General features: G+C 38.6%; 1 protein-coding gene across 6 annotated transcripts in view; it reads left to right on the top strand.

Annotated features, from left to right (window-relative positions):
* Window positions 1–19,079, top strand: part of LOC128555184 (trans-Golgi network integral membrane protein 2-like) — a 59,588-nt gene that overhangs the window by 1,852 nt on the left and 38,657 nt on the right. For 4 of the 6 annotated variants that reach the window (XM_053536783.1, XM_053536782.1, XM_053536781.1 and 1 more), the window contains exons 2-3: window positions 9,962–10,360; window positions 11,380–12,588. In XM_053536783.1, coding sequence (XP_053392758.1) covers window positions 9,962–10,360; window positions 11,380–12,588 — 1,608 coding nt within the window. The remainder of the gene's footprint in view (window positions 1–9,961; window positions 10,361–11,379; window positions 12,589–19,079) is intronic. The other 2 variants (XM_053536785.1, XM_053536784.1) reach the window with 2 other exon arrangements.

Genomic DNA, 19,079 nt, shown 5'->3' with positions numbered 1-19,079 from the left:
TAAAGATCACAGACAAGTACCCTAACTGTATAAAATAAATCTTGGCTGACATGCATATTGTTTCACTTAGGCATATCAGATATATAGTGTTATATCTAGGGTTCAGATTTTGCAATCTTTTTTAATCATCCTCTGTGACATTAAAACAACTCCACACAGGGTCCTTAGGTTTCATGGTTATAACTTATATGATAGAAATGACAGTGTGATCTTAACTGACTTTCATGAGTAAAATGACCAGATTTAAGTTCTTAACACTTCTAACTTTAATCCCCTAATCTTGCTCAATAATTGCTCAATCATTATCATAATAATCTCTATTCAATAGTTTTTTTTATAGATTTTATAGCTTCAGGCATAACTATATGGGTTCTAAGTCAACTAAAGTGTTGAAATATGTATTGATGTATGAACTGAAATTTTATATTGCCCACTATTGCCCATTATTACCCTGTAAAACCTGGGTTTTCCCAATAAAACCCACTGGGCTGGGCAATATGCTTAAAACCCGTGTTTTTGCCAACCCTGTTCCAAAGCAACTTCCACTCTTTGCTTCATACAACGAAATGTCAAAACTGACAATAAAAAGGTCAAAATTGCTGCCTTTAACATCTATGTCCACCCTCAACTGGTGTACTGTTCAAGCGTCTGGCATCCTTGGCAAAAAACACGCACTAGCAAAGTCGAAAATGTCCAAAGGTCAGCTGCTAGGTACGTCATGTACGACTACATTTACACCAGTAGTGTTACACAAATGTTGAAAACATTAGAATGGAATACATTCCAATATAGAAGGTTACACAATTCATTAGTAACGTTTTATGAAATAAGGACCCAGACAGTTGCAGTCGACCAATCTCATCTTATTCCAACTAGGAACCTAAATTACTTAATCACCATGTCTCACACTCAGTACTTTTCTAACTCCTACTTCCCAGGGACTATCCGACTCTGGAACTCCCTACCAACTTGTGTTAAATCTAGCCCCAGTCTCAGTATCTTTAGAGAGAGGCTGGCAGTGGTCAGTATGTAATTCTATTGCCTCTGTCCTATTTTAACTGTAGCATACTGTCTTTTTTAGCTTTTATTCTTTTAACATTGTAACATATCATTTCTTTAACAACTGTTTCTCTGACAGCGCCGCCCAGTGATAGTCGGAAATCGACGGTTGGGTGAAAGATGTAGATGTAAAGTTATTGGTTTTATTGCTTGCGCATATCAGTATGTATACATGGTACGCATTAATCATGTACAGTACATACATCAGGGCTCCAAATAATTTTTTTGGCCAATGAGTATTTACTCATATTTTTTGTGAAAGAGTAAAATCTGAAATTGACTAGGAGTAATGTTACTCCTGAAAACTTATAATGAATGTAAAAAAAAACAACAACCAGAAATGAGTTTTAAAACATATTTATTGGGTACATAACACCTATAAATTTGTTGTAGTTCAGTTTCAATTCAGTATTCAAGTTTTTGCTTCTTTTTTTCTCCCTTGGCTTGCTTTGGCTTCATTCACCAAAAAAATATGAAAGTTCAGTATTCAATATAGATCTACCTGTAGCTATATTTTTGGGATCATTTTTGTTGGTTTAAAGAATTGTTAGTGTTTGTTCACTTTTCTATTCTTAGAAAAGACATTTTTGTCGTTTACTCCATAGTGGAAGTTGATATTTTAAATCGACGCTGCTTTAAAATACACTACCGTACCGTCAATATTAATTCCCAACTATTTGATTTATTTGAGTGTATAATAAAGTTTAACCTAGGTCTATCGAGTACCATTCAATGCATGTGTACGTTCAATGTGGGAGAATGCTTACCGTGCTCTGTTACATAAAGCATCCAGAGGAATCAGATTTTGTTTACGCTAGTAAAAAGTAATTGCGTGCGTTTTTGTAATTTCATATGCTTTTTTATACGCTTAAAATTTATCATACATGCGTATATGCATTATTTCAAAGCGTAATTTACGCTAATACGCATCTTATCTGGAGCCCTGATACATAGGTTTAAATCCCCAGAAAATTCTTAATTTTGGCTATATTATTTGATAATTTCTACATAAATCAGTGAGGAATTGAATCCCCTTTCGATACATGTAAGTTTTATTCGAATTTATGGCCAATTAGTGAAATAATGATTAACTCGGCATTTAAACCTATAGCATGTAAAGCATCGGCAGCGGTGAAAATTTTATCGGAAATTGCTTTCACTATTTTGGTCTTTCGAGTGGGGATATTGCCCATATGAAAAAATTATCTCAATATTTCTTAAGATCGCATCAAATTAGTTGGATTAACTCATTAATATTATCAAAATAATACAACTTTATCGTCAATAGCAGATTAGAAGTGTCAGTTGGTATGGATCTATACCTGTACAGGTTCATACCTCTACACTGTAGTACACAAGCCAGTTAGTAGTTACATACCTCCTTTTCCAAGATATTTATAGTAGGACGTTTTGGGACAGTGTGATAATTTTTTGACTGGCTTGGTATCAAGACATTAAAGGTTAAGGTAAAGTTACTTGTTTAACGTGGGTAGTCGACGAAAGTCCCCACCTGGAATGGATGGAACAACTTATTTCCAGCCGAGCTCATATTTACTTCCCCAGCATCCATTCTAGGCAGATACTGCTAGAAACAGTACCAATTTAAGTAAATCACCCAGCACTGACTACTAGTCGGAGTATCAGCCGCGACTGGGAATCGAACCCGGACCGCTGGCATTGTAGTCCAACCTGCTAACCACTGCACAACTGACATCTCCGGGATAATACATCCTGGGACTTACTCCTACAGGTCTTTACCAATGTTGAGCAGTTAAAACCACCCAGGTTTTAACTAGTGGTTTTAACCGGTTAAAACCGTCCTGGTCAATACTCCCTGAAGTGGTCAATACCGGTCAATACTGGTCGATTGGTCAATACTGGTCAATTAGTCAATACTGGCTGTTATGATATTTTGCAAAATTTATAGATAATTAAATAATGACTGTTTAATAGCTTTTGGGGCTTGATTATGGTGAATGCAGGCATTAATATTATTTAGTTAAAACAACCTAACCAATACTCCCAAACTGGTCATGAGTGGCTGGTTGGTCAATACTTGATGAATATTTACTGGTCATTGAACATTTTCTGTTAGCTTAGATTACAAAGATAAAATTATATTATTTTTCTTCAAAAATGTCACAATAATTTGAAAAAACTGCTAATTTAACTGAACTTAATTTGTAGAAAGTATTTCATAAACTGTAGGAGTAAGTGTTTGATTCACAAGTAATAAATCTATTTATTTTTACTGGTATAAATAATTTAATGAAAAATTGCTGTGAACATCTGGACCCTTTCGTGAAAGTGGTTTGTGTTTTGATAGCAACTGTCACTTTGCCCAATTGACAACATGTCTTACAATATACAAAAGGTATGTTGCTGGCCTGTTTATCTAATCACTAATAAGCTGTCATGATCAATATCCCCCTGTACTATTCTCAATGCTTGAACATGGTAACTTTATCTTAAAAATAAGTAATGCAGTCAAAGTATTCAATTGACCAGTATTGACCACTACATGTTCTGATAAGGAATATTTCTTAGAAATTTGAATTGAACAGTACAGTCCATTTCAATGAGTGTAATATATAGTAATAACATCTTTAATTAATTCAGAATAAAGGCTACTGTAAGAAGACAAAAGCATTGAATAAACTAGTATTGACCAGTCTTAAGTATATTGTCCAAAATTGAGCCTGACCAGGACACATTGCCGAGAACCAAAATTGAATCGACCAGTATTGACCACTTTACTTTTTAATGAACAAAACTTTATATTATTATGTCGCCCCCCCCACCTCTGGGGGGGGGGAGACATATTGTTTTTGCCCTGTCCGTCCGTACTACGTCACACTTCATTTCCGATCAATTACTGGAGAACCATTTGATCTAGAACCTTCAAACTTAATAGGGTTGTAGGGCTGCTAGAGTAGACGACCCCAATTGTTTTTGGGGTCACTCCATCAAAGGTCAAGGTCACAGGGGCCTGAACATTGAAAACCATTTCCGATCAATAACTAGAGAACCACTTGACCCAGAATGTTGAAACTTCATAGGATGATTGGTCATGTAGAGTAGATGACCCCTATTGTTTTTGGGGTCACTCCATAAAGGTCAAGGTCACAGGGGCCTGAACATTGAAAACCATTTCCGATCAATAACTTGAGTACCACTTGACCCAGAATGTTGAAACTTCATAGGATGATTGGTCATGCAGAGTAAATGACCCCTATTGTTTTTGGGGTCACTCCATTAAAGGTCAAGGTCACAGGGGCCTGAACATTGATAACCATTTCCGATCAATAACTTGAGAACCTCATGATCCAGAATGTTGAAACTTCATAGGATGATTGAACATGCAGAGTAGATGACCCCTATCGATTTTGGGGTCACTCTGTTAAAGGTCAAGGTCACAGGAGCCTGAACATGGAAAACAATTTCCGATCAATAACTTGAGAACCACTTGACCTAGAATGTTGAAACTTAATAGGATGATTGGACATGCAGAGTAGATGACCCCTATTTATTTTGGGGTCACTTGATCAAAGGTCAAGGTCACAGGAGCCTGAACAGTGACTTGAGAACCACTAGGCCAAGAGTGTTGAAACTTAGCGGGATGACTGGACATGCCAAGTAGATGATCCCTATTGCAGCCAACCATCAGTGTCTCTTTGACTTTTGCTCCTGACCCCTATTGACTTGTTGCCTATACGACTTTGCATTGGGGGAGACATGCGCTTTTTTACAAAAGCATCTTCTAGTTCAAATTGCTTTATTATTTTTATATTACTATTACAGCATGTGCTAATCTGTGAATGTACATTATGTAAAAATGTTTAATAAACCAGTACTGACCAACCAAGAGTGGCTATAGTATTGAATCGACCAGTATTGTCCGGTATTGACCACTATTGACCGGTTTTATTTATATAACTTTTAACCAGTATTGACTGCCAGCCCGGTCAATACTCATATTGACCGGCTTTTTGCCAACATTGGTCTTTAAACCTCCCTTGTTTATATACTATAAATATCTAAATTGTGTAGGCCATAATAATTATGGATTATTCAAGTTATGCTTGATTTGATTAAATAGAAAGTGTCTGGCTCACTTATAATTGATAATTAACAGGAGTTTAGCAAAACATTACCACACTGTAACTCACTGCTTATGTCCAAACTTAATTTACTGTTGATGGTAAATTGCAGGGCTTCAGATAAGCATCGTTTTATCGTTAAAACGAAATGATATTCATGAAAAACGAATTAAATTCCAAAACCTGTCGTTCAAAAACAAATTGATTTTTCAAAAACTCTTAAATTCGCCGAAAACCACAAGAAACCATCTTCCGATCATTACGTTTACAATGATATATTTTGTCAGGGTGTTAAATTACAGTTACACCGCTAATGCAAGTCAGCAATAAAATCTGAACCGCGCCATTTATTAGCGTGCTACAGTGATCTCCCCTTCTAAGAAATTGCAAATTTGGTTCAAACAGATATGGGAACACCCTCGGGCTAACACCTCCACCCCCCCACACACCCACCCTCCCACATATGCTGTGCAAAAAGTGGCTCAATCTTTTTTAAACTCAGTGACAGGGCCCTGCTAAGGAAAATCAGCTTTAGAGTTTGATCTCTGATTTTGACCTGAAACAAACTATGTGTTGAAACCTAACCAGGAATATATTACTTCATTATGGTCATTATAACTGAAAGATGAAATCATTCAAGAAAGCAGGACATAATATTACAGCCGGACATTTACTCTGTCATGCTTTAAATTCATACAGCACTTAACAATGTAAAGTTGAAAGTCCATTTCCCATAGCAAACTATATTTTTGAAAGTGCTAGGTACTTGAACAGTATGTTTCTCACACATGTGTTTTTATGTAAATATTAGTTATCCTTCAGTACTTGATGTTTTGTCACACTGAACAGTATTTATGTCTCCCACAGTGGTGTAGGAGACATATTGAGTTACTCCAGTCTGTGTGTGTGTGTCTGTCAAAAAGCTTGTCCGCACTCTAAGTCGAACATTTCTCATCCAATCTTCACCAAACTTCAACAAAATGTGTCTGCCAATAAGTGCTCGAACAAGTTCGATAACTAGCCAAATCGCCTAGGTACTTCGGAATTATGGCCCTTGATTTACCAAAAACACTCGGATTTCTTGCGCAGTTTTACTCATGCACCTGTGGATTTAGTAAACAGTATATAAAGACTGACCCCTAAACGGGCATACAGACACTAAAAAGAAAAATGGCGCGAAAAAAAAAAGGTAGTCGCATAATGGCGGATACAAATAGTCCTCAGTTTTTGTGCCCCACCCCACCCATGAGTGGTGGGGGCATATAGATTTTGTTTTGACCGTGCGTCCGAAGTTCGCGCCTAGCTCGAAAAGTATTTGATATAAATTGATGAAACCTTCCTTACATGAGTCTTTATCATGATATGAACTTGCGCACCTATCTTTCGTCTGGCTCTGCCCCCTATTTTCAGAGTTATGGCCCCTGAAATAGTCAAAAATGCACATTTTTACCTTGTGACATGCCTAGCTCAAAAGTATTTGATATACATTCATGAAACCTTGCATGAGTCTTAATCATGATATGAACTTGTGCACCTCCTATTTTTCGTCTGGCTCCGCCTCCTATTTTCAGAGTTATGGCCCCTGAAATAGTCAAAAATGCACATTTTCACCTTGTGACATGCCTAGCTAAAAAAGTATTTGATATAGATTCATGAAACCTTGCAACAGTCTTAATCATGATATGAACTTGCGCACCTCCTATTTTTCATCTGGCTCCGCCGCCTATTTTCAGAGTTATGGCCCCTGAAATAGTCAAAATTGCACATTTTCACCTTGTGACACGCCTAGCTCAAAAAGTATATTGATATAGATTCATAAAACCTTGCATGAGTCTTAATCATGATATGAACTTGCACACCTCCTTTTTTAGCTCGACTATTCGAAGAATAAGTAGAGCTATCCTACTCACCACGGCATCGGCGTCTGCGTCACACCTTGGTTAAGTTTTTCGTGCCAGTCCACATTTTGACAAAGTCTTTTGAGATAAAGCTTTGAAACTTTCAACACTTGTTTACCATCATCATGGCCAGTTATAGGCAAAAGCACATAACTCAATCAAGGATTTTGGCTGAATTATGGCCCCTTTTGACTTAGAAATCATGGTTAAGTTTTTCGTAGCAGTTCATATTTTGACAAAGTCTTTTAAGATAAAGCTTTGAAACTTTCAACACTCGTTTACCATCACCATGGCCAGTTATAGGCAAGAGTACATAACTCCATCGGGGATTTTGGCTGAATTATGGCCCCTTTTGACTTAGAAATCTTGGTTAAGTTTTTCGTACCAGTTCATATTTAGACAAAGTCTTTTGAGATAAAGCTTTGAAACTTTCAACACTCGTTTACCATCACCATGGCCAGTTATAGGCAAGAGTACATAACTCCATCGGGGATTTTGGCTGAATTATGGCCCCTTTTGACTTAGAAATCTTGGTTAAGTTTTTCGTACCAGTTCATATTTAGACAAAGTCTTTTGAGATAAAGCTTTGAAACTTTCAACACTTGTTTACCATCACCATGTCCAGTTATAGGCAAAAGCACATAACTCCATCAAGGGGTTTGGCTAAATTATAGCCTTTTTGACTTAGAAATCTGGGTTAATATTTCGTACCAGTTCATATTTAGACAAAGTCTTTTGAGATAAAGCTTTGAAACTTTCAACACCTGTTTACCATCACCATGTCCAGTTATAGGCAAGAGTACATAACTCCATCAAGGATTTTGGCTGAATTTTGGCCCCTTTTGACTTAGAAATCTTGGTTAAGTTTTTCGTACCAGTTCATATTTTTTGTAAAGTGTTTGACATATGGCTTTGAAACTTTTATCACTTGTTTAGTATAATAGTCTCTCTCTGTAGGAAAGAGAACATATTAACTCTGTCATCTATTTTGGCTGAATTATGGCCCCTTTTGGACTTTGAAATTGGTTCTGTTTTCATACAAGTCCATGTTTTGTCAAAACAATTTGACATATGGCTTTTAAACTTTGAACACTTGCTTATCATTATGATTTACATCTGTAGGCAAGAGTTCATAACTATTTTGACTGAATTATGGCCCTTTTTGGACTTTGAAATTGGCTCATATATTGCCATTTAGTGCAAGACTTATCGAAATCAAAGTAATACAGGAAAATTGTTTGTCTAATCTATTTATATCTTTTGTCTGAATATCCGTGGAAATATTTTGACCCCATTCTTCAATCAATTCTTCGAATAGTCGAGCGCGCTGTCATCAGACAGCTCTTGTTTGTCTGGTTCCGCCCCCTATTTTCAGAGTTATGGCCCCTGAAATAGTCAAAAATGCACATTTTCACCTTGTGACATGCCTAGCTCAAAAAGTGTTTGATATAGATTCATGAAACCTTGCATGAGTCTTAATCATGATATGAACTTGTGCACCTCCTATTTTTCATTTGGGTCCGCCCCCTGTTTTTAGAGTTACGGCCCCTGAAATAGTAAAAAATGTACATTTTCACCTTGTGACACACCTAGCTCAAAAAGTATTTAATATAAATGGTTGAAAACTTGCATATGTCTTGATCATGATATTAACTTGCACTCTCTAATTATTTGGCTGGCTCCACCCCCTATTTTTAAAGTTATGGCCCCTGAAATAGTAAAAAATGCACTTTTTCACCTAATTATGTGCCTAGCTCAAAAAGTATTAGATGTATATTCAGGAAACCTTGCTGGAGTCTTTAACTTGATGTGACCTTGCACACTTGGCATTCTTCTTGAGAATCTTAGCTCTTATTACAGAGTTATGGCCCTTAAAATAGCCAGAATAGTGGATTTACTGTTTGTGATGCTCATAGCTCAAAAAGTATAGGGCCTAGAATAATGAATCCTTTTCATAAAATGTTTGTTGAGGCTATACCCTATTAAGACTGCAAACATTTGAATTATTGCCCCTTATTTGTGACAAATGTACCAGTGGGGGGCACACCCTGTGTCCTACAGACACATTCTAGTTTTGCTCTGTAGAGCTATTTTTCTTATTTTCTTTGCATTTTTTTTTTTACTAAAATCACATTACAGATCTATGCTTGACATGTAGGTAGCATTTTCATAATGAAATAACAACATTACAAAATTTTTCACGGAAACGTAGATCATACTCCACCAGTATAATTAGGGGTCTTATTTTTTAGCTGATTTTGCAGTTGTGTGTTTGACTGAAATTATTTTTCTTTCATCAAACATGACCCCCACTTTTCTTTTGATTTTTAGTTAGTGCTGACAATATTCTTCAAGAAAATATAGCTTACAGAAATTTAAAATGGGTCCTGATGTGTGCTGCGGTCATTGGAATTAGGTCAATTTTATATAGAATAAAGAACAACAACTATTTAGTGTGTTATAACCTATAGGCGTCCTTTTGGTGTCAGGAAAGCGCATGCACATGTGGATTAAGTAAACAGTATATAAAGACTGACTTACTATTTGGATGATTAGGCAGTTGTGGGAGACATGCACTTTTCTCAAAAGCATCTCTAGTTTCTTTTGAATTTGGAGTAATTTTGTGACATTTAGTTTTTGCCCATTTTGTGCAATTTTAGGAGTATATTTCCCAGGATAATTCGTAACATCATCATCTTTTGAAACTGCTGGTAAGATTTTGAAATAATTTCACAGATAGTTTCATTGCATGATTCTCTACCTTCAACCTAGCTGTGAAATTCATGCGAGTGATTTAGGGCCATCATGGCCTTCTTGTCCAATTTGTAGCAATAATATGAATTTGCAGAATGCTGAAGTATATTATGGCTGGTAGAATTTCTCTTTTGATATTTTATATTGCAGAGGTAAAGGATTACACATGTCTTCATGACTTTATACATTCCGGTAAGCTGAGTTTCCTCTTTCCTTATCCACCGCGTGGAGCCCTCGACAATTTTGATCTGTTACAAAAATGTGGGACACCAACAGAAGATGAAACTGTTAAACAGCTGTGTAATGTTATGACAGAAGTTGCTGTGTCTTTCCTGAAGAACAGAGTTAGTGCAAAGTTTCATGAAGATTTAACAGTAAGAAATGTAACATCTCAATGGGATCCTTGTAGAGGAATGTCTGCCTTTAATACATTCAGTGCTTCAAACAACTTCAGGTCACTTACAGAGAACTGTGGTGGACTTTGCGCAAATCATACAGGAATATGTAAATCGATTTATCTTGGATTAGAGAAATACCAACAAGCCACAGGTAAGATTGACTAAAACACTTAAAGTGTTTATCTATGTTTTAAAATTAAAAAGATTGTTATACTGACTCTGGCCTGCAAAGGATTTATACAAGATTTGCATTACGTTATTTTTAGCTCACCTGTCACAAAGTGACAAGGTGAGCTTTTGTGATTGCGTGGCGTCCGTGCGTCCGTCCGTAAACTTTTGCTTGTGACCACTCTAGAGGTCACATTTTTCATGGGATCTTTATGAAAGTTGGTCAGAATGTTTATCTTGATGATATCTAGGTCAAGTTCGAAACTGGGTCAAGTGTGGTCCAAAACTAGGTCAGTAGGTCTAAAAATAGAAAAACCTTGTGACCTCCCTAGAGGCCATATTTTTCAATGGATCTTCATGAAAATTGGTCAGAATGTTCATCTTTATGATATCTAGATCAAGTTCGAAACTGGATCACGTGCGGTCAAAAACTAGGTCTTTATGTCTAAAAATAGAAAAACCTTGTGACCTCTCTAGAGGCCATATTTTTCAATGGATCTTCATGAAAGTTGGTCTGAATGTTCACCTTGATGATATCTAAGTCAAGTTTGAAAGTGGGTCACATGCGGTCAAAAACTAGGTCATTTGGTCTAAAAACAGAAAAACCTAGTGACCTCTCTAAGAGACCATATTTTTCAATGGATCTTCATGAAAATTGGTCAGAATGTTCACCTTGTTGATATCTAGGTCAAGTTTGAAAGTGGGTCAAGTGCGGTCAAAAACTAGGTCATTTGGTCTAAAAGTAGAAAAACCTTGTGACTTCCCTAGAGGCCATATTTTTCAATGGATCTTCATGAAAATTGGTCTGAATGTTCATCTTGATGATATCTAGATCAAGTTCGAAACTGGGTCACGTGCGTTCCAAAACTAGGTCAGTAGGTCTAAAAATAGAAAATCCTTGTGACCTCCCAAGAGGCCATATTTTTCAATGCATCTTCATGATAATTGGTCAGAATGTTCACCTTGTTGTTATCCAGGTCCGGTTTGTTTGTATGCTTTCAGCTGGTAGATCAAGTTTAACTGGGTCACAACAGCCAGCACAGCAGCCTTCCGTAGCTATTTCTGGGTCTGGACAGCCAGCGCAACAACCGGCTGGAACTTTGCCTGAGTCAGGACAGCCAGCACAACAGCCTGCTGGAACTTTGCCCGAGTCAGGACAGCCAGCACAACAGCCGGCTGGAACTTTGCCCGAGTCAGGACAGCCAGCACAACAGCCGGCTGGAACTTTGCCCGAGTCAGGACAGCCAGCGCAACAGCCGGCTGGAACTTTGCCCGAGTCAGGACAGCCAGCGCAACAGCCGGCTGGAACTTTGCCCGAGTCAGGACAGCCAGGGCAACAGCCGGCTGGAACTTTGCCCGAGTCAGGACAGCCAGCACAACAGCCTGCTGGAACTTTGCCCGAGTCGGGACAGCCAGCACAACAGCCGGCTGGAACTATGCCCGAGTCGGGACAGCCAGCACAACAGCCGGCTGGAACTATGCCCGAGTCGGGTCAGCCAGCACAACAGCCTGCTGGAACTTTGCCCGAGTCGGGACAGCCAGCACAACAGCCGGCTGGAACTATGCCCGAGTCGGGTCAGCCAGCACAACAGCCTGCTGGAACTTTGCCCGAGTCGGGACAGCCAGCACAGCAGCCGGCTGGAACTATGCCCGAGTCAGGACAGCCAGCACAGCAGCCGGCTGGAACTATGCCCGAGTCAGGACAGCCAGCACAGCAACCGGCTGGAACTTTGCCGGAGTCAGGACAGCCAGCACAGCAACCGGCTGGAACTTTGCCGGAGTCAGGACAGCCAGCACAGCAACCGGCTGGAACTTTGCCCGAGTCAGGACAGCCAGCACAGCAACCGGCTGGAACTTTGCCCGAGTCAGGACAGCCAGCACAGCAACCGGCTGGAACTTTGCCCGAGTCAGGACAGCCAGCACAGCAACCGGCTGGAACTTTGCCCGAGTCAGGACAGCCAGCACAGCAACCGGCTGGAACTTTGCCCGAGTCAGGACAGCCAGCACAGCAACCGGCTGGAACTTTGCCCGAGTCAGGACAGCCAGCACAGCAACCGGCTGGAACTTTGCCCGAGTCAGGACAGCCAGCACAGCAACCTGCTGGAACTATGCCCGAGTCAGGACAGCCAGCACAACAACCAGCTGGAACTATGCCCGTGTCAGTACAGCCAGCACAGGAGCAGACCCAAGATGATAGAGTAACAGCTACAGGTAAGATAACTTTCATGTAGTAGAAAGCTTAGTAGATTGGTGTAAAACTGTTCTTTCTTAAGAGACCTTGACAGCAGGGGTGTGGAAATCCCAAATTTTTTCACTTGTCCAGGGACAAATGAGAATGAAAAATCTACTTGTCCGCAGTCAAAACTTACTTGCCCGGATTTTCAACATTTAAGCATGCAAATAATTCTTTATTTTGGAAAATAATTTACAAGTATTAACAAACGCAAACACAATAAAATGTAATACTGTAGCTGTTTACAAAAATTAAGCTTTCGGCACTTTAGCTTGTGTTCGTCCGCGAGGCGCCCCATGTGGTTCTGGGACGATCTATGTATGAAAAGAATTGGAACCACTGCCTTACCCTTGCATGATCGTAAGAGGCAACTAATAGGGTCTTAACACTTGGTTTTGCTGTAACTCTGTGATTCCAGCAGGTATACAAATTTTGATTCCATACCTCATGTTTTTATTTCAATGTAAATGAGATGTGAAACCAAAATTTGTAGTCATGTTTGGCGCCATATAACCTGTACTGTGTTGGTGCGCCGTAAAACCCAAATAAATAAATAAATTGTCCGCGAGGCAGTCAGACATTTAACAGAAATACCTGGAAGACTGCCCATCATGCCATGCGAAATCATGTGAGAAAGCATGAAACCTTCTGACTGTTACAGTTAGAAAACATGAAACTTCCTGACTCGTACTAGCGAGCTCTTTGTGCTTTAACTGCTGACTTCCATTTTTGTTGGCAGACGAGGTTGTAACAACGAATTTGTCCAAAACTTTGTGATAATTGTTTACGTTTCCGGTTTCTATTCGCCGAGTTATCGTGTGCAAAAATCACGCGAGATCGTGACAGTAACCAATCAAAACACAGAGAAAGAAATGCTAAATTTAGACGCAGTATGGTTTTTCCAAAACTGGAGAAATCAAGAGGCCCTCGGCGGATGAAACATTCGTTTTTGTACGTCAAATTCTTTTATTAACTCCATAAATTGGAAGCACTGTTCAGCGTTTCTAAATTATTTTTTCCTTTTTTCCGCGGACAAATGGAATGCGAAAATTCACTTGTCCGCCGTCAAAAAGTCCTGAGTCGGACAAGTCGGACATAGGAATTCCACACCCCTGGACAGTCTTGAACGTTTATACTACTCATATTAATCACAGGCTTTTAAGGCTAGTTCAGTAGAGCCCAGTAAAAGTTAGTCTGTTTTGCTATTTTTGTAGTAAAATATATGGATTGCAAAGTAACAACCCATTCAGGAAGTTTTGCAGATATAATATTACATTATTGGGATGTTTTGTTCACAAAATCTTTCTTTATAGCTTCAATATCAGTGTCAGTCAGGTTGATACAAATATTGATGAAATGTGCAATGTTTAATATATGTCATCTTTAGTTACTTTGATGTTGATTTACAGTTAGTGCAGTACATTGTGTCCTAACACTATTTTCCCTTTGTAATTATTTGACGAAATAAACTACTCTTAACTAGCTCTTAAGTTAAACCTTATCCGTATCCTGCATATTGTTGATATTATATTTTCATTGCAGGTAAGTAGACCCGTATTGTTTCTGGGGTCAGTAGATCAAAGGTCAAGATCACAGTGCATTTGAGAAATGCAGTTTCCCATTTCTAAAGGACTTGAAGCTTAATAGAATGATTCTGTATGGTCAATAAATGACCCCTATTGCTTTTTAGCTCCACTATTCGGAGAATAGGGGGGGCTATACTACTCGCCCCGGTGTCAGCGTTGGCGTCGGCATGACCCTTCTTGGTTAAAGTTTTTCGGCAACCTTTGTTTTTCTGTCATATCTTTGTTACTATTGCTTATATAACTGTAACTTCACATAAACATTGTCCAGTATACAAACAATACATTATACCCAAGGTCAAGGTCACCAAGGTCTTATACTTAGGTTATTTTTAAGGTTAAAGTTTTTCGGCAACCTTTGTTTTTCTGTCATATCTTTGTTACTTTTGCTTATATCATACTTTAAGTTCACATAAACATTGTCCAGCATGCATACAAAGTATGTGTAGTATGTGGGCCAAGGTCAAGGCCACCAAGGAGTTATACTTTGAATTATTTTCATGTTAAATTTTTTCGAAAGCTTCATTTTTAGACAAATCTTTGGTACTTTAAAAGATAATGACTTGAAATTAAATGTATTTGTTTATAATCATCTGCATGTGTGGCTACATACCCCATAACTTTAATTGTGTTTTTGACAGAATTATGCCCCTTTTGTACTTAAACTTTTTTGCAGTCTTTCTTTATGGATACTACTTTAATGCAATATAAGATGAAGACTTGAAACTTAAAATGTATCTTTATCATCATCATCTGTGTTCGGGAACTTGGATACCACAGTAAAAAACGAGTATGCGCTGATTCACTTTACAATTTTATTCTCTAGCGTAGCGTAGCGATTCTCTGAAATTACAAACAATTATACATGTAATAAAAAGTATATTTAAATCACAGGTAAAAACATATATTCAACAATATATTCAAAGCGACAGTTACATTTCTTACGCAAATATCTCTAATTAGATTTCTTAAATACGCTAAATAGTATTCAAGTGCAAATATTTAATAAGCAACCTTTTAAAAACAAAACACTCAATTTCAATTCGATAAATCTTACCGATTTTTGATCTTTACCAAGTTTTACATCAAGTTCCTGAATTGAAATATATGTTTGCACTAACGGAAGCGACGTTCAAAACAATAACAACAGAAAATGATGACGTCAACGTCAATGTTTGGACTTCGCGTAAAAGCACGTTACAAAAGGCGATAAAGACGTAAATTCAAATTAGAAATGTAATACGTTTCTAACAGTCCACGCCATGAAATTTCCAGATTTCATAACAGAATTCAAATTTATCATAAACATGTATGTTACAAATTAATGTAGTATCATTAACAGTCTTGATAATTATGCTTTTCGAATAAATACCCTAGCACAGTCTTTTGACTTGAAAGCGCACTACTTTCATTTAAATGCTGTAATTTATCCTCTTTGGAATATTTACAAGTATATTTCTTTCATGATATCAGCGTCACTTCTGAAAAAGTGTCTATGTAACTTCATGTAAAAACGGCAGCTGATAAATTCGACTTACAAATTGCCCGGATTGTTCATACACAGATCATTCGTACTCTTAAACTTAAGCTGAACTTTCAAGTAGGCACAACTTAGTAATTGGTTTCACTGTTTGTGTATTTTTATACTTTACAATGCAGCTTCGTACATGTCCATCACGGCTTTTGTTTGTTTTTACAATTCTTCCCAATGGCCATTTTCCTCTTGTGGTACTTTCGTCAAACACTAGCACAATATCACCTACACGTAAATCTGTGGTTTTTCTTTGCCATTTTTGTCTCTGTTGTATAGCTGGTAAGTATTCTCGTATCCATCTTCTCCAGAAAACGTTAGAGAGATATTGCACCTGCTTCCACCATCGTTTTACATATGTGTCATTCTTATTATATATTCCCCTTGGAATACTACTGTTAGTCTTCATTAGTAGTAGCATATTTGGTGTGAGGGCAGACATGTCTTCAGGATCATCGCTAACCTTGGTTATTGGTCTATCGTTCAGGATTCTTTCAGTTTCTGTCATCAGCGTAACTAATTGTTCATCTGTGAGCAATTGTTGCCTGACCAACGCTTTTAAAATTGTTTGTGTGGAACGAATCATCCTTTCCCAGGCTCCTCCTCTATGACTCGCCTGAGGCGGGTTAAAGTGCCATTCTATTTCCTTTTGTGTCATATATTTCCCTATTGCTGAAGAATTCCATTCTTGTATCGACTGTCGCAGCTGACGATCGCCACCTACAAGATTCGTGCCATTGTCACTATACACCTTCTTTGGATATCCTCTGCAACAGGTAAAGCGTTGAAATGCTGCGACGAAGGAGTTAGTTGTCGAACTATGACAGACCTCCAGGTGTACCGCTCTAGTTGAAAGACAGGTAAAAAGACAGCCATATCTTTTCACATGTGTGCGACCTTCTTTAACAATCAGTGGACCAAAGTAATCTATTCCAACGTAAGTGAAAGGGGGTTCATCTGGTGTCGTCTGCTCTTCAAGAAGAGGCGCCATCTGTTGTTGTAGCAGGGGGGAGTGTTGTCGTCTGCACACCATGCAACTTCTCACTACACCTTTTACAGCACTCAGTCCTTGAACTATCCAGTACTTCTCACGCGAGATTGCAAGTACCTGTTGTTTTCCGGCATGACCGTTATTCTCATGAATATGTCGAATTATTAATTTTGTTATAGTGTGCTTGCTTGGTAGTATAATGGGACATTTACTCAGGTTTCTAGATTGTATACGTCCTCGTACTCGGATTAGTTTGTCACACATTTTGGGGTTTAGAGATGCAATGCTGCTATCAGTTCTGACTGGCTTGAATTGTTTCAAGTTGTTCATCTCATTTGCGAATGTGTCCTGTTGTACATGTATCAATAATTCATGTTCTGCTTTCTGGATTTCCGCTAATGTTAAGTTTCCTTTTTCCATGTCAAGTTCGTGATTTAAGTATTTCTGTCTGCAAAATACCTTGTATCTAAGTAACCACGCGACTGCTCTTCTAAGTTTAGTCCAACTTGAGTAGCGATCAATGATATCATCTAGACTTCTATTAGTCATTGTGATGTTTATCTTGACTTCTCTCTTCACTTCTGTATCATCGTCGGTTACTTCAGGTGCAAGCTGATTCTGTGTCCACTGAGTATGATCTTTTCTTAGAAAATCTGGTCCATTTAGCCAAATATGTAGATTCTTAGTGTCATTCGCATGTATGCCTCTTGAAGCTATATCTGCGGGATTCAACTTTGTGTCAGTATGGCGCCACAGGTCTGGTGAGGTAGTATTATGTATAATGCTGAGTCTATTGCCAACGAATGTCTTGAACCGTTTTGATACGTTCTTTATGTATCCTAATACAATCATGGAATCAGTCCAGAAGGTAACTTGATCAATCTTTATATCTAGTTCATCGGACAACATCGCATAAATACGGCAAGCGACAACAGCTCCGGATAACTTAAGACGTGGTATAGACATCTGTTTGATCGGGGCTAAACGAGATTTTCCTATGACTAGAGAACATGTTACATTGTCATAGGTATCAACAAATCGAAGGTAAGCACAGGCTCCATAGGCGGTTTCGGATCCATCACTAAATATATGCAGTTTCGTAGATTTAACACAGTCACTTGGTCGGAAACAGCGGTTTACAGACACATTCTCCAGACAAGGTAAGGTTGATAACCAGGTATGCCATTCATTGTTGATGCTCTGTGGTATCTGGTCATCCCAGCCGATCTTCAGTCTGCACAGGCTCTGTATTATAGCTTTAGCTTGAAGTGTTACGGGCGAGACGAGTCCCAGTGGGTCGTATATTGAACTTACAACTGACAGAATGCCGCGTCTCGTGAGTGGCTTATCAGACAGCTTGACTTTAATCTGGATTCTGTCGTCGTTAACATTCCATTGCACACCAAGTGCCCGATTACACGGTAAAGTTTCGTCTAGGCTCAGATTGACGACAGATGGTGCGAATTCAGATTCTGGAATAGCGTTCAGTACAGCCCTACTGTTACTTAACCACTTCGTAAGTCGGAATCCGCCTAACTTCATTAATGTTTGCAGATCTGTAGCCAGCTTGATAGCTTTATCATCCGTTTCTACAGATTTCAGACAATCATCGACATAAAAATCTCGTTCTACTGTAGAAACCACTTCCTTTCCAAATAAACGGGCATTGTCGGTTGCAGTACGCTTTAAGGCATATGCTGCACAACTGGGTGATGATGTAGCTCCAAACAAATGTACCTTCATACGATAGCACTTTGGCTGCTGTGTGATGTCACCACCAGGCCACCATAGAAATCTTAAAGCATCACAGTCTTCTTCCGTAACACGCACCTGGTGAAACATTGCTTCGATATCTGCAGCTAGAGCTACCTTCTCTTTCCTAAATCGTATGAGAACTCCTACTAAACTGTTCATTAAGTCCGGTCCTTGCAGTAATTGGCTGTTCAGTGAAATGCCGTGGTACTTAGCAGCACTCGAAAACTACACGTACTTTGCCTGGCTTGTTCACATTTGTTACGGGATGGTGTGGTAAGTACCATGTACGTCTAGAAATATTTTCAAGGCCATCTTTCACCTCTTCTGCGTATCCTTTCTCAACATAATCATTCAGGGATGTTGTATACATTTTATGTAATTCCGGGTCACGTGACAGTTTACGTTTCAGTTGCTGTAGGCGTACTTGGGCAAGAGCTATGTTGTTCGGCAAGGATGCATTCTCCTTCCTCCATGGTAATCCAATTTTGTAGTGACCATCTTCATGGGTAAGAGATGATTCCATAATCTGCAGAGCATGTTTGTCTTCAACAGACATAGAGTACTTTTCATTCAATGATCTATCATTAAATTCTGTATTCCACATTCTTT

This window comes from Mercenaria mercenaria, chromosome 2 (assembly GCF_021730395.1).
Source record: "Mercenaria mercenaria strain notata chromosome 2, MADL_Memer_1, whole genome shotgun sequence".
NCBI lineage: Eukaryota > Metazoa > Mollusca > Bivalvia > Venerida > Veneridae > Mercenaria > Mercenaria mercenaria.
The sequence above is the reverse complement of the archived record's forward strand: the minus strand, read 5'-3'. Positions and strand labels throughout refer to the sequence as shown.